Source organism: Hypanus sabinus, chromosome 3, assembly GCF_030144855.1.
Source record: "Hypanus sabinus isolate sHypSab1 chromosome 3, sHypSab1.hap1, whole genome shotgun sequence".
NCBI lineage: Eukaryota > Metazoa > Chordata > Chondrichthyes > Myliobatiformes > Dasyatidae > Hypanus > Hypanus sabinus.
The window spans coordinates 118,447,640-118,461,907 of record NC_082708.1 but is presented as its reverse complement, the minus strand read 5'-3'; the positions used below and the strand labels follow the sequence as shown (position 1 = coordinate 118,461,907).

Here is a 14,268-nt window from a genome sequence, read left to right as displayed (position 1 = left end):
CCATACTAGGCCATGATACAGCCAGTTAGGTTACTCTCCACTGTGTAATAATAAAAGTTTGTCAAACTTTTTGTTGACATGCTGACTTGGCACAAACTTCTAAGAAGTAGAGGCACTGTTGTGCCTTTTTTTTGTAATGGCACTTATGTGCACGTCCCAGGGCAGATCCTCTGATAGGATAATGCCAAGGAATTTAAAGCTACTGACCCCCTCCTTCTCTCGACATTTCATCACAGTATATGTAAGTGATACTGTATGATAGTCATAGAAGCGGGTTGCCACATTCTTCTCGGGCACTGGTATGATTGATGCCTGCTTAAAGCAGGTGGGTACCTCAGACTGAAGTGAGAAGCTAAAGATATCCATAAATACTCCAGCCAATTGATTAGCACGGATCTTCAATACTCGGACAGATATGCTCTCTGGGCTAAACACTTCCTGTGGATTCACAATCCTGAAGCATGCCTCTCACACAACCTCAGAGACTGAGATCACAAAGCCGTTAAGGTGTGCAGATGTTTGTGAAGGTACCTCCATGTTCTGAAGTATATCTGGAAGTTTTGTGAACTGCCCAGAAAATGTCACTGTGTATCGCCAGTGCCATCTTGCACTGTTGGCTGAAGTGAACACAAGTGACACTGAGGTAGCCTTGGCACAAAAGCTCATTGTGATTTATATTGCTTTGTAGGAGGTTATAGCATTCAAGCCCTGCCTCAGTTGTTGAGCATCCCTCCATGTTCAGATTTAGTCTGGAATTGCCACTTTGCATGTGAGATGACCTCCCAAAGGTCCTCTATTTTTCCAGGGTCGCCAGTCCTAAATACCACTGTTCTAGCTATCAGCAGATTGTGAATCCCTTGGTTCACCTAAGATTTCAGGTTGGGAAAGACAATGATTTTGAGGGGACACACTGGTCAATGTGCGCCTTTATAAAGACCGTGACAATGGTGCCATATTTGTCCAGGTTCACTAGTGAGCCCTTGAAAATGGTCCAGTCCATCAACTCAAAGCAGCTCTGCAGTCACAGCTCGACCTCCTGTGTTTTTCTTACCCCTGGTGCATTGATCTATACATGGATAGATTTCCCGAAATGCAGTCAAGGGATGGAATGGTAGGCATTCTTGATGGTAATGTAGCAGTGGTCAAGTGAATTGGGTCCGCTGGTGATGTACTAGTGGTAGCTGGGCTGAGTTTTTAAGCTAGCCTGACTGAAAACCCCAGCAAGGACATGAAAGGCACCAGGGTAAACTTTTTCTTGTTCATTAATGATGGTACTCAATACATCAAGTGCTAGCTTGATAACTGCCTTTGACTGTATGCAAACCATAGTCAGGATCACAGGGGAGAATGCTCAAATAAGTAGAATGATCTGCACTTAATCATTAGGTGTTCTACGTCGGGAGAACAAAAATGCAAGATGACCAAAACTTTCAATAACCACAATGAGCTCATCTTGAAGCAGAGGCTACCACCTCTACCCTTTCCTGATGCTGCCATCCTGTCCATCAGTGTATTGAGAACCCCTTGGGCTTGAGTGCAGTGACTGGAGTGGACAGCCAAATTTGTAGGGTGTTCCATTGCATATTTCAGCTGATAAAATGAAAAGCTTAAAAAAGGTCACATGTAGTGGCTAGTGGTGATCCCAGTATTATCGCCATGCTCGAAATATCATGTTCACTGGATGGATGGATGGAATCCACACTACAATTTGGGGTGCATGGAAATGAGCCATGTCTCAGTGAAACCAAGAACGCAGCAATCCCTCATATCCCACTGATGCAGCAATAGTGTCCTAGAAAAGTACAGCACAGAAACAGATCCTTCGGACTTGCCTCAGAACAACAAGCACTTCCTCCTGTACAGGATTCATGAATTTGGTGTTGTTTTGCTTCACTTTTATAGACTCTGCCCATCTCCTGAGTAAATACAGATGCCAAAAAATTTACATAAGATCTCTCCCATATGTTTTGGCCCCACACATGGATTACCATTTTGATCTTCCAGAGGACCAATTTTGTTCCTTGCAATCCTTTTGCTCTTAAAGTATCTGTATACTCCCTTAGAATTTCCCTTCACCTTGTCTGCTAGGGCAATTTCATACCTTCTTTTAGCCCTCCTGATTTTTTTATTAAGTGCTTTTTGGCATTTCTTATACTCCATAAGCACCACATTTTTTCCTACCTGCTTATACCTATTAAGGTTTCCTACACTTGTTATCTTTACCTGTTATTCTGACAGGCACATACAAGCTGTGTGCCCTCAAAATTTCTCTTTTGAAGGCCTCCTATTTACCAAGTACACCTTTGCCAGAAAACAGCCTGTCTCAATCCACACTTACCAGATCACTTACCATCAAAATTAGCCTTTCTTCAATTTAGAATCTCAATCTGTGGACCAAACCTACCTTTTTGCATATTACTTTGAAACTAATTGCTTTGTAGTCACTGGATGCAAAGTGTTCCCCTACACAAAGTTCTGTCACCTTCCCTGATAGCAGATCAAGTATTGTACACTCTCTCATTGGGACTTCTACATACTGATTAAGGAAATTTTCCTGAACACATTTGACAAACTCTAACCCATCTAGTCCCTTTCCATTCAATATGTGTAAAGTTAAAATCACCTCCTATAAACAAACTTATGTTTCTTTTTTTTTAAATTAACTTTTTTATTGAGTTTTCAAATAATTACAGAAATAAAAGAAAATTTATGAAAAAAATATATATACCCTACCCCCCTCCCCCTAACATCCCTATATAAAAAAGAAAGAAAGAGTACCTGGATATCGGAAGATCCCCACATGCTCCATGGAGTTCCCAATAACTTTAGTATATATATATTTATTTATTTCCCCAATAACCAATTATTTCATCTTCGGAGCACCTATATATTTAATCGTGTCTTTTGTAAATAAGGGTGCCAAATTTTCAAAAATGTTTCATATTTATCTCTTAAATTGTAAGTAATTTTTTCAAGTGGAATATAGCCATAAATTTCCTTCTTCCAACAATCTCTATTTAAGTATGTATCCGATTTCCAAGTAACTGCAATAGCCTTTTTGGCTACTGCCAATGCAATTTTTATAAATTCTTTCTGATATTTATTCAATTTGGGTTTTGGTTTTATCCCTTCAATATCACCTAGTAAAAATAATATTGGATTATGTGGAAGTTGTGTTCCAGTAATTTGTTCCAATAAAACTCTTAAATTTGTCCAAAAAGGTTGAGTTTTAGAACAAGACCAAGTAGAACGTAAAAAAGTACTGATTTCTTGGTTACATCGGAAACACTGATCGGATAAATTTGGGTTTCTTGAAACAGCTTGTGATCTCTCTACAAATTTGTTCTCCAAATTCCTCAGACTCTTGGGATATCAGTCCCCCTCCAGTTCAGGTGAAAACCCTCTTCTGTACAGGTCCCACCTTCCCTGCAAGACAGCCTAATGATCCAAAAATCTTATGACCTCCCTCCTACACCAATTCCTTAGCCACAGATTAAACTGAATAATCTTCCTAGTTCTGGCCTCACTCGCACGTGGCACGAGTAGAAACCCTGAGATCACAACCCCAGAAGCTCTGCCCCTTAAGTTAACACCCAACTCCCTGAACTTCCTTGGCAGAAATTCACTCTTTCTACCCATGTCATTGATACCTACATTGACCATGACCTCTGGCTGCTCACTCTCCCACTTTAATACTGAGGATTCGATCCAAGATGTCCTGGACTCTGGCACCCAGGAGGCAACATACAACCCGGGAATCTCGTTCTCGCCCACAGAATTTCCTTTCTGTTCCCCTAACTAACAAACACCCTATCGCCATAGCTCATCTGTTCTCCCCACTTCCCTTCTGAGTCACCAAGCCAGAGATTTGACTGTTGTGACTCTCCACTACTAGGTCACCTCCCCACCCACCCCTCTAACAGTATCCAAAGTAATCTACCTGTTGTTTAGAGGAAGGCACAGGGGTACTCTGCACTGGCTCTTTAACCCCGGTCCCCTTCTTCACGATCACCTAGTCTTCTGGGTCCTGTACCTTGGGTGCAACTAGTTCTCTATATGTCCAATCTATCACACTCAGCCTCCCGAATGATCTGGAATCATCTAGTTCCAGCTCCAACTCCTTAAAGTGGATTATTAGAAAAAGCAGCTGGATGCACTTCTCGCAGGTGTAGTTGTCAGGGACACTGGAAGTCTTCCTGCCTTTTTGCATCCTGGAAGAGGGACATTCCACTATCCTCCCTGACATCTCTATTGTTCCAACTGAAATAAAGGGGTGTGCAGGAAACTCAACCTGCAGCTTTTTTTCTGCCTTCTCCAGCTGAAGCCTCGAAGAGCTAAAGCCCCTAAATCTCCATTTTCTGTCTATTTCAACACCGGACACTCTGCTTGCCCCTTCCTTACTTTAGTTTGTTTTTGCTAATCGATCCCAAATGCTGACTGGCTGCTGCTCAAAGCTCCAAAAAAAGAAAAACTGTCTTGAGTCACTGCCTTTAATACTTGATCAATGAACCTGGGCAAGCTTCTGACCCCTAGATTGGCTGCTGCTCGAAGCTCAAACTTGTCCTTAGGTTCTCTTATCTTGCTTTCCACAGACTGGACATTGGTCAGGAGGCTGCTTGAGAATAGTGGCCATGTTCTCCATTGTTTCAGTCTGGCCTGAGGTACCTCCTTCCAGCCTCCCACTCCAGCAGCCACCTCATCACTTCCACTTGCTGTCCCGGCATTCCTGAGGGCCAAGTATGCCAAATTCTTCAGATTTATCAGGAAATCTTAAGATCGCTAGTGCATTTAGATTCAAAGGTCTGTTTCTTAAAGGGAAACTACATGTAGTAAATTGCAGCGATAACAGCTCACAAGATGTATATCCAGTAGTTTTTCCTGTGAGCCAAAATGTCGCCATCTACCATCAACTCTAGTTTGAATAAGAATTTTGAAGTCACATCTTCCATGGCCTTGCATCTCTATATAAACCAAGAAGTTTCAAGTGAGAGCAATGTACGTTTTTGCCATTGCTGTTAGGAGACAGCACTCATGGATACTATAGCTATTCCATTTCACAATTTTTTTTTATAAAAAGCTACACAATATGATAGAACATGTCCTCAAGACTTTGTCTTGAGGACCATGTAGAAATAAATGTTACCAGGCCTATCATGGATAGATCCAGCTGCCACAAGTACATGGATGAGGATAGGATCCTTAGTTCATTCTCCAAGTGGCTTGCTGAGCCATTTCAGTGGATGCATAAAGTCACCCATGTGGGATGGGTCCAAAGTCACACTTACAGTGGTGCTGGAAAGTTTGTGAACCCTTTAGAATTTTCTCTATTTCTGCATAAATATGCAATCAGATCTTCAAGTCCTAAAACTAGATAAAGAGAACTCAATTAAATAAATAACACAAAAACGTTTGTTCATTTATTTGAGTAAAATGATCCAATATTACATAACTTTGATGGAAAAAGTAGGTGAACTTTTGCTTTCAGTAACTCATGTAACCCCCTAGCACAGCAGTAACTTCAACCAAAGTTTTCCAGTAACTGTTGATTAATCCACACATTGGCTTGGAGGAATTTTAGACCATTCCTCCATACAAAATTGCTTCAGCTCATCAATATTTTTGGGATACCTTGCATGAACAGCCCTCTTCAGATCATGCTACAGCATCTCAATTGGGTTAAGATCTGGACTCTGACTTGGTCATTTCAGAACACCAATTTTCTTCTTTGTAAACCATTCTGTTGTTGATTTAATCTTGTGTTTTGGATCAATGTCTTGTTTCATCATCTAACTTCTATTAAGCTTCAGTTAACAGACAGCTATCCTGACATCCCCTGTAAAGTGTCTTGATACAATTTTGAATTCATTGTTCCCTCAACGACTGCAAGCTGTCCAGGCCCTGAGGCAGCCCCAAACCATGATGCTCCTTGCACCATGCTTCACAGTTATAAGGTTTTGGTGTTGGTGTACAGTGCGTTTTTTCCCTCCAAACATAGCACTGTGTATTTCTGCCAACAAGTTCAACTTTTGTCTCATCTGTCAACAAAATACTGTCCCAGAAGCATTGTGGAGCATCAAGGTTTCTTTGCAAACGTGGGACATGCAGCAATGACTTTTCTTTGGAGAGTAGTGGTTTCCTCCATGGTGTCCTTCTATGAACAGCATTCTGGTTCAGTGACTTTAGGAAGATCTAAAGATTTTGCAGATCTTTTGCTGTTACCCTTGGGTTCTTTTTCACCTCCTTCAGCATTACACATTGTACTCTTGGTGTGATCTCTGCAGGATGCTCACTCCTAGGGAAGAGTAGCAACAGTGCTGAATTTTCTCTATTTGGACACAATTTCTCTTACTGTGGACTGATGAACACTCAGGTCTTTAGAAATGCTTTTGTAGCCTTTTCCAACTTCATGCTATTCTGTACAATTCCTCTTCTAAAGTCCTCTGAAAGCTGTTTTGATCAAGGCATAGATGGAAGGACACCATGGAGATATGTCAACGAAAACACTCAAAAACTTCAACAGATGTACTGTGGAGAGCATTCTGACAGGCTGCATCTCTGTTTGGTGTTGGGGGGTGGGTGCTACTGTGCTACTGCACAGGACCAAAAGAAGCTGCAGAGGGTCATAAATTTAGTTAGCTCCATCTTGGGTACCAGCCTACAAAGTACCCAGGACATCTTCAAGGAGCAGTGTCTCAGAAAGACAGCATCCATCATTAAGGACCCCCAGCACCCAGGGCATGCCCTTTTCTCACTGTTACCACCAGGGAGCAGATACAGAAGCCTGAAGGCACAGACTCAGTGATTCAGGAACAGCTTCTTCGCCTCTGCCAGCTTATCCCTAAAAGGACATAGAACCCGTGAACGCTACTTCACTTTTTTAATATTTTTCTTTTCTTGCACGATTTATAATCTATTCAACATATATACACTGTAATTGATTTATTATTTTTTTCTTCTATATTATCTATTGCATTGAACTGCTGCTGCTAATAAACCTCAATTCTGATATCAAGAGATCTTTCTTAAGAAGCGCAGCTGTCAGTAACCTGACTTTGTGTGTCTTTTTTTAAGGGCAGGACACCTCTACAACCCACACCTCCAATCTCAATTCATTGATTGGAACACCTGACTCCAAATAGCTTTTGTAGAAGGCATTACCTCAGAAGTTCACATACTTCTTTAAACCCAGACTGTGATTGTTTAAATGGTGTACCCAGTAATGACAAGTAGTATAATTGTGTTAATAGTTTAGGCAGATTGTGTTCATCTATTATTGTGACTTAGATAAAGATCAGACCACATTTTATGACTAGTTAATGCACAAAAACAGGTAATTGCAAAAGGTTCACAAACGTTTTCTTGCAACTGTAGGTCAGACTAAGGAAGAAGATTTTCTTCCTTGAATAGCATCATCATAAAAACCTATCATCTGGTATACAGATTTGTAGTTTGCACAACAACTAAAGGGAAAGTCAGCAATCTTCTCAATCTCCTTTTGCTCCTAGAGATTGGAGAGCTGCACCCCAAATTGTATTGCAGATTTCACCTATCCAAAGACATAGTGAACATGATCTTTTTAGCATAACACTGGGTTCACCACGAGCCACCACATGTGGCGTTTCTCAACCTCATTACAGCTTTTAATTCATCAGCTGAAAAACACAATGAAACACCCTAAAAATTTGGCTGTCCACTGAAATTTATGCCCATTTTGTATGTGTCCTGATGGCATTTGTCCGTCATTTACATTAATGATCTGGATGAAGGGGTGGTAAATTGGATTAGTAAGTATGCAGATGATACTAAGGTAAGTGGCGTTGTGGATAATGAAGTAGATTTTCAAAGCTTGCAGAGAGATTTAGGCCCGTTAGAAGAGTGGAATGAATGATGGCAGATGGAGTTTAATGCTGTTAAATGTGAGGTGCTACGTTTTGGTAGAAATAATCCAAATAGGATATACATTGTAAATGGTAGGGCATTGAAGAATGCAGTTAGAACAGAGTGATTTAGGAATAATGGTGCATAGTTCCCTGAAGGTGGAATCTCATGTAAATAGGGTGGCGAAGAAAGCTTTTGGTATGCTGGCCTTTATAAATCAGAGCATTGAGTATAGGAGTTGGGATGTAATGTTAAAATTGTATAAGGCATTGGTAAGGCCAAATTTGGAGTATTGTGTACAGTTCTGGTCCCCGAATTATAGGAAAGATATCAACAAAATAGAGAGAGCGTAGAGAGAAGATTTACTAGAATGTTACCTGGGTTTCAGCACCTAAATTACAGGGAAAGGTTGAACAAGTTAGGTCTTTATTCTTTGGAGCGTAGAAGGTTGAGGGAGGACTTGATAGAGGTATTTAAAATTATGAGGGGGATAGACAGAGTAGACGTGGATAGGCTTTCTCCATTGAGAGTAGGGGTGATTCAAACAAGAGGACATGAGTTGAGACTTTGGGGGCAAAAGTTTAAGGGTAACACAAGGGGGAATTTCTTTACTCAGAGAGTGGTGGCTGTGTGGAATGAGCTTCCAGTAGAAGTGGTAGAGGCAGGTTCGGTATTGTCATTTAAAGTAAAATTGGATAGGTATATGGACAGGAAAGGAATGGAGGGTTATGGGCTGAGTGCAGGCCAGTGGGACTAGGTGAGAGTAAGCGTTCGGCACGGACTAGAAGGGCCGAGATGGCCTGTTCCTGTGCTGTAATTGTTATATGGCATGCATGCTATGATGGTTAATTTGTTCCTCATCAGAACTACTCTCAGTGAAGATTGACATCAAACAATGCTGTGTCAGTCCCACAATACTTTACTCAATCGTTGTCAGCCCTGGAGTGGAATGAGTCTTCAAAACAAATGGAAACTCAGCCTATGGTGACTGTACACCCAAACCTTCGGTTCATTCCAAAGAGGAAGAAAGATCCTAAGGGGAGTAAGTGGCGGCCGTGGCTGACGAGGGAAGTAAAGGGCAGTATAAAAATAAAAGAGAAGTATAACATAGCAAAGATGAGCGTGAAACCGGAGGACTGGGAAGCTTTTAAAGAGCAACAGAAGATAACAAAAAAGGCAATACGCCAAGAAAAAATGAGGTACGAAGGTAAACTAGCCAAGAATATAAAGGAGGATAGTAAAAGCTTCTTTAGGTATGTGAATAGCAAAAAAATAATTAAGACCAAAATTGGGCCACTGAAGACAGAAACGGGTGAATTTATTATGGGGAACAAGGAAGTGGCAGATGAGTTGAACAGGTACTTTGGATCTGTCTTCACTAGGGAAGACACAAACAATCTCCCAGATGTAATAGTGGCCAAAGGAATTAGGGTAAAAGATGAACTGAAGGAAATTTATATTAGGCAAGAAACGGTGTTGGATAGACTGTTGAGTCTGAAGGCTGATAACTCCCCAGGACCTGATGGTCTGCATCCCAGGGTACTTAAACAGGTGGCTCTAGAAATTATGGACACATTGGTAATCATTTTCCAATGTTCTATAGATTCAGGAACAGTTCCTGCTGATTGGAGGGTGGCTAATGTTGTCCTACTTTTCAAGAAAGGAGGGAGAGAGAAAACAGGGAACTATAGACCGGTTAGCCTGACATCAGTAGTGGGAAAATGCTGGAGTCAATTATAAAAGAGGAAATTATGACACATTTGGATAGCAGTAGAAGGATCAGTCTGAGTCAGCATGGATTTATGAAGGGAAAATCATGCTTGACTAATCTTGTGGAGTTTTCTGAGGATGTAACTATGAAAATGGACAAGGGAGAGCCAGTGTACCTGGACTTTCAGAAAGCTTTTGGTAAGGTCCCACATAGGAGATTAGTGGGCAAAATTAGGGCACATGGTATTGGGGGCAGAGTACTGACATGGATTGAAAATTGTCTGGCTGACAGGAAACAGAGTAGTGATTAACGGGTCCCTTTCAGAATGGCAGGCTGTGACCAGTGGGGTACCGCAAGGTTCGGTGCTGGGACTACAGCTGTTTACAATATACATTAATGATTTAGATGAAGGGATTAAAAGTAACATTAGCTAATTTGCTGATGACACAAAACTGGGTGGCAGTGTGAAATGTCAGGAGAATGTTATGAGAATGCAGGGTGACTTGGACAGGTTGGGTGAGTGGGCAAATGTATGGCAGATGCAGTTTAATGCGGATAAATGTGAGGTTATCCAATTTGGTGGCAAGAACAGGAAGGCAGATTACTATCTAAATGGAGTCAAGTTAGGAAAAGGGGAAGTACAATGAGATCTAGGTGTACTTGTACATCAGTCAATGAAAGCAAGCATGCAGGTACAGCAGGCAGTGAAGAAAGCTAATGGCATGCTAGCTTTTGTAACAAGAGGAATTGAGTATAGGAGTAAAGAAGTCCTTCTGCAGCTGTACAGGGCCCTGGTGAGACCCCACCTGGAGTATTGTGTGCAGTTTTGGTCTCCAAATTTGAGGAAGGACATTCTTGCTATTGAGGGAGTGCAGCGTAGGTTTACAAGGTTAATTCCCGGAATGGCGGGACTGTCATATGTTGAAAGATTGGAGCGACTGGGCTTATATACACTGGAATTTAGAAGGATGAGAGGGGATCTAAATGAAACATATAAGATTATTAAGGGATTGGACACACTGGAGGCAGGAAGCATGTTCCCGCTGATGGGTGAGTCCAGAACTAGAGGCCACAGTTTAAGAATAAGGGGCAGGCCATTTAGAACAGAGATACGGAAAAACTTTTTCACCCAGAGAGTGGTGGATATGTGGAATGCTCTGCCCCAGAAGGCAGTGGAGGCCAAGTCTCTGGATGCATTCAAGAGAGCTTAGATAGAGCTCATAGATAGTGGGGGTCAAAGGATATGGGGAGAGGGCAGTAATGGGGTACTGATTGTGTATGATCACCCATGATCACAGTGAATGGCGGTGCTGGCTAGAAGGGCCGAATAGCCTACTCCTGCACCTACTGTCTGTTGTCTATTAAACCTCAGTAGCCTAGCTGTAGATAATGCATGTATCCACAAGATCAAGATCCAAGTTTTTACTGAATCTTGGCACACATGACAATAATAAACCAATCCTCTACTAACTTGCCCCCACTGCCCTCCAAAAACAAAGTGGCATACAAAAATTTGGGCACCCTGGTCAAAATTTCTGCTCCTGTGAATAGCTAAGCGAGTAAAAGATGACCTGATTTCCAAAAGACATTAAGTTAAAGATGACAAAATTCTTTAATATTTTAAGCAAGATTACTTTTTTATTTCCATCTTTTACCATTTCTAAATAACAAAAAGGGTAAAGGGCCCGAACCAAAAGTTTGGGCACCCTGCATGGTCAGTACTTAGTAACAGTCCCTTTGGCAAGTATCACAGCTTATAAATGCTTTCCGTAGCCAGCTAAGAGTCTTTCAATTCTTGTTTGGGGGATTTTTGCCCATTCTTCCTTGCAAAAGGCTTCTAGTTCTGTGAGATTCTTGGGCCGTCTTGCATGCACTGCTCTTTTCTGGTCTATCCACAGATTTTCGATGATGTTTAGGTCAGGGGACTGTGAGGGCCATGGCAAAACCTTCAGTTTACGCCTCTTGAGGTAGTCCATTGTGGATTTTGAGGTGTGTTTAGGATCATTATCCTTTTGTAGAAGTCACCCTCTTTTCATCTTCAGCTTTTTTACAGACGGCGTGATGTTTGCTTCCAGAACTTACTGGTATTTAATTGAATTCATTCTTCCCTCTACTAATGAAACGTTCCCCGTGCCACTGGCTGCAACACAAGCCAAAGCATGATCGATCCACCCCTGTGCCTAGCAGTTGGACAGGTGTTCTTTTCATGAAATTCTGCACCCTTTTTTCTCCAAACATACCTTTGCTCATTGCAGCCAGAAAGTTCCATTTTAACTTCATCAGTCCACAGGACTTGTTTCCAAAATGCATCAGGCTTGTTTAGATGTTCCTTTGCAAACTTCTGATGCTGAATTTTGTGGTGAGGATGCAGGAAAGGTTTTCTTCTGATGACTCTTCCATGAAGGTCATATTTGTGCAGGTGTCACTGCACAGTAGAACAGTGCACCACCACTCCAGAGTCTGCTAAGTCTTCCTGGAGGTCTTTTGCAGTCAAACAGGGGTTTTGATTTGCCTTTCTAGCAATCCTACGAACAATTCTCTCCAAAATTTTTCCTGGTTTTTCAGACCTCAACTTGACCTCTACCATTTCTGTTAACTGCCATTTCTTAATTACATTATGAACTGAGGAAATGGCTACCTGAAAAAGCTTTGCTATCTTCTTATAGCCTTCTCCTGCTTTGTGGGCATCATTTATTTTAATTTTCAGAGTGCTAGGCAGCTGCTTAGAGGAGCCCATGGCTGCTGATTGTTGGAACAAGGTTTGAGTCGTCAGGGTATTTATAAAGTTTTGAAATTTGCATCACCTGACCTTTCCTAATGATGACTGTGAACAAGCCACAGCCCTAACAAGCTAATTAAGGTCTGAGACCTTGGTAAAAGTTATCTGAGAGCTTAAATCTCTTGGGGTGCCCAAACTTTTGCATGGTGCTCCTTTCCTTTTTTCCCCACTCTAAAATTGTAAAAAACAAAAATAATACACAAATCTTGCTTAAAATGTTGAAAAGAATGTTTCATCTTTAACTTTATGACTCTTGGAGATCAGTTCATCTTCTACTCACCTAACTATTCACAGTAACAGAAATTTTGACCAGGGTGCCCAAACTTTTGTAGGTGTGCAGTGCAACCCTGGAAAATGCAAACCTTTTCTCGTGTCCTGGGAATTGCCCCTCAGTGAAGGTAAATGATGATGCCACTGCTTTTAATATATCAGCACAATCTTAGATTGAGGAAAAGGGTATTTGAAGACCAAGACTCTGGACAGGCATAAAATTCATGGTTGAGCACAAAGCAGTGATTCCTTCTCTCCTGCGTGCTTCAGCAGCAGGAAATTCAAGACACTGAATAGATGATGACTCTGCAAAGCCCTCCAAATTTACTGCAAGGGTAAGTATAACCAACATCAGCTCCACCCCATACTCTAACTACATTTAGTCAGCCATTCAGGCCATGACAGTTGTTGTCTGATGCCAGACTAGCAAAACAAATTACAAGTTTGATGTTCACAGACATTGTGACAATAAGCAACATTTAAAAAAAGAGCTTAAAACTAATTTAGCATATTCAACTGGAAAAAAGTGGTGATTAAAGTGGGTTTGGAGTCATACATAAACAAAAGAAACAATGGTAAATATTTTCATTCATTCCTTCAAAACATTACTTACAAAGCAATTATTGTTGTAAAAGGTCTGACAACTGTGTATTGCAGAACTCCAAGCTTGCACCTGAACAGCAATACCCTATCAAGTAAAGCACATGCAAAAATGTCAGTCAGAACTTGTATTCATTAGGAACACAAAACTATGAATGTAGCAAGTAATAGAAAAGCACTCCCTTTAATTAGATCTGCTGCTTCACTGCTCAACCCTGATCTTACTGCTGTCACTATAGAGTTTGCAATACCAACAGTGAACTGGTCTCCTGGTATTATTAGCCTAAGCTTTGCATTCCAATCTCCACTGTAGAACTTTAAATCAAAATATTTGAGACTTGGGAGTCAAGAGTCTGGCAACTAACCCATGTTTAATACAAAAAACTACATGCAGTACTGAGGACATATTCTGTTCTCTGCAAGTGTAAGTTTTTATAATCTGAAAATAAGATATTATGAAAAAAAGGATCTTGTGGAACTGAATCTACAACACTGAAAAACATTTAACATGCAATACATGGTACAACTCAAATTAAATAGACAATTCTAAAGTTTAAAAAAAATTATGCATGGGATGTACTCAATTGTTAGTTAAAATTTTTAATCAAAACGACCTGCATTTCCAGCATTTTAAAAAAATTTTCATCTTCTGTAGCAAAACTGACATTTTAGTGACTACATTTAAGAGATGTGTAAACAGTTGAAGGATTGCTACTTACTCTCCCATATGCCAAGACGGACAGCAGCAGAGAGGGGGTAGATGTTTTTGTTGATCTTTAACTTCCAGTAGCATCACTAAGTTTGGGTATTGATAGGTCAAATAGTTCAGCAGGAAGATCATAAAATTATAGATGACATACGCCTCATAGCATTCCCGACATGTATCAACATATATAGCGATGTGAGGGTATTTCAGAGCTATCCACTGATCAAGAAGAAAATGATTGTATACAAGCATAATTAGACTTTACCATACTAGACATATCATAGGTATGACTAAATATCAAACTGTTGCACAATTGGTACTTCA

General features: G+C 40.8%; 1 protein-coding gene across 1 annotated transcript in view; it reads right to left on the bottom strand.

Annotated features, from left to right (window-relative positions):
• Positions 1 to 14,268, bottom strand: part of tmem184c (transmembrane protein 184C) — a 34,198-nt gene that overhangs the window by 12,306 nt on the left and 7,624 nt on the right. Inside the window, exons 4-5 of the mRNA XM_059965012.1 lie at positions 13,958 to 14,163; positions 13,252 to 13,326 (exon numbers count right to left, since the gene is read on the bottom strand). Coding sequence (XP_059820995.1) covers positions 13,252 to 13,326; positions 13,958 to 14,163 — 281 coding nt within the window. The remainder of the gene's footprint in view (positions 1 to 13,251; positions 13,327 to 13,957; positions 14,164 to 14,268) is intronic.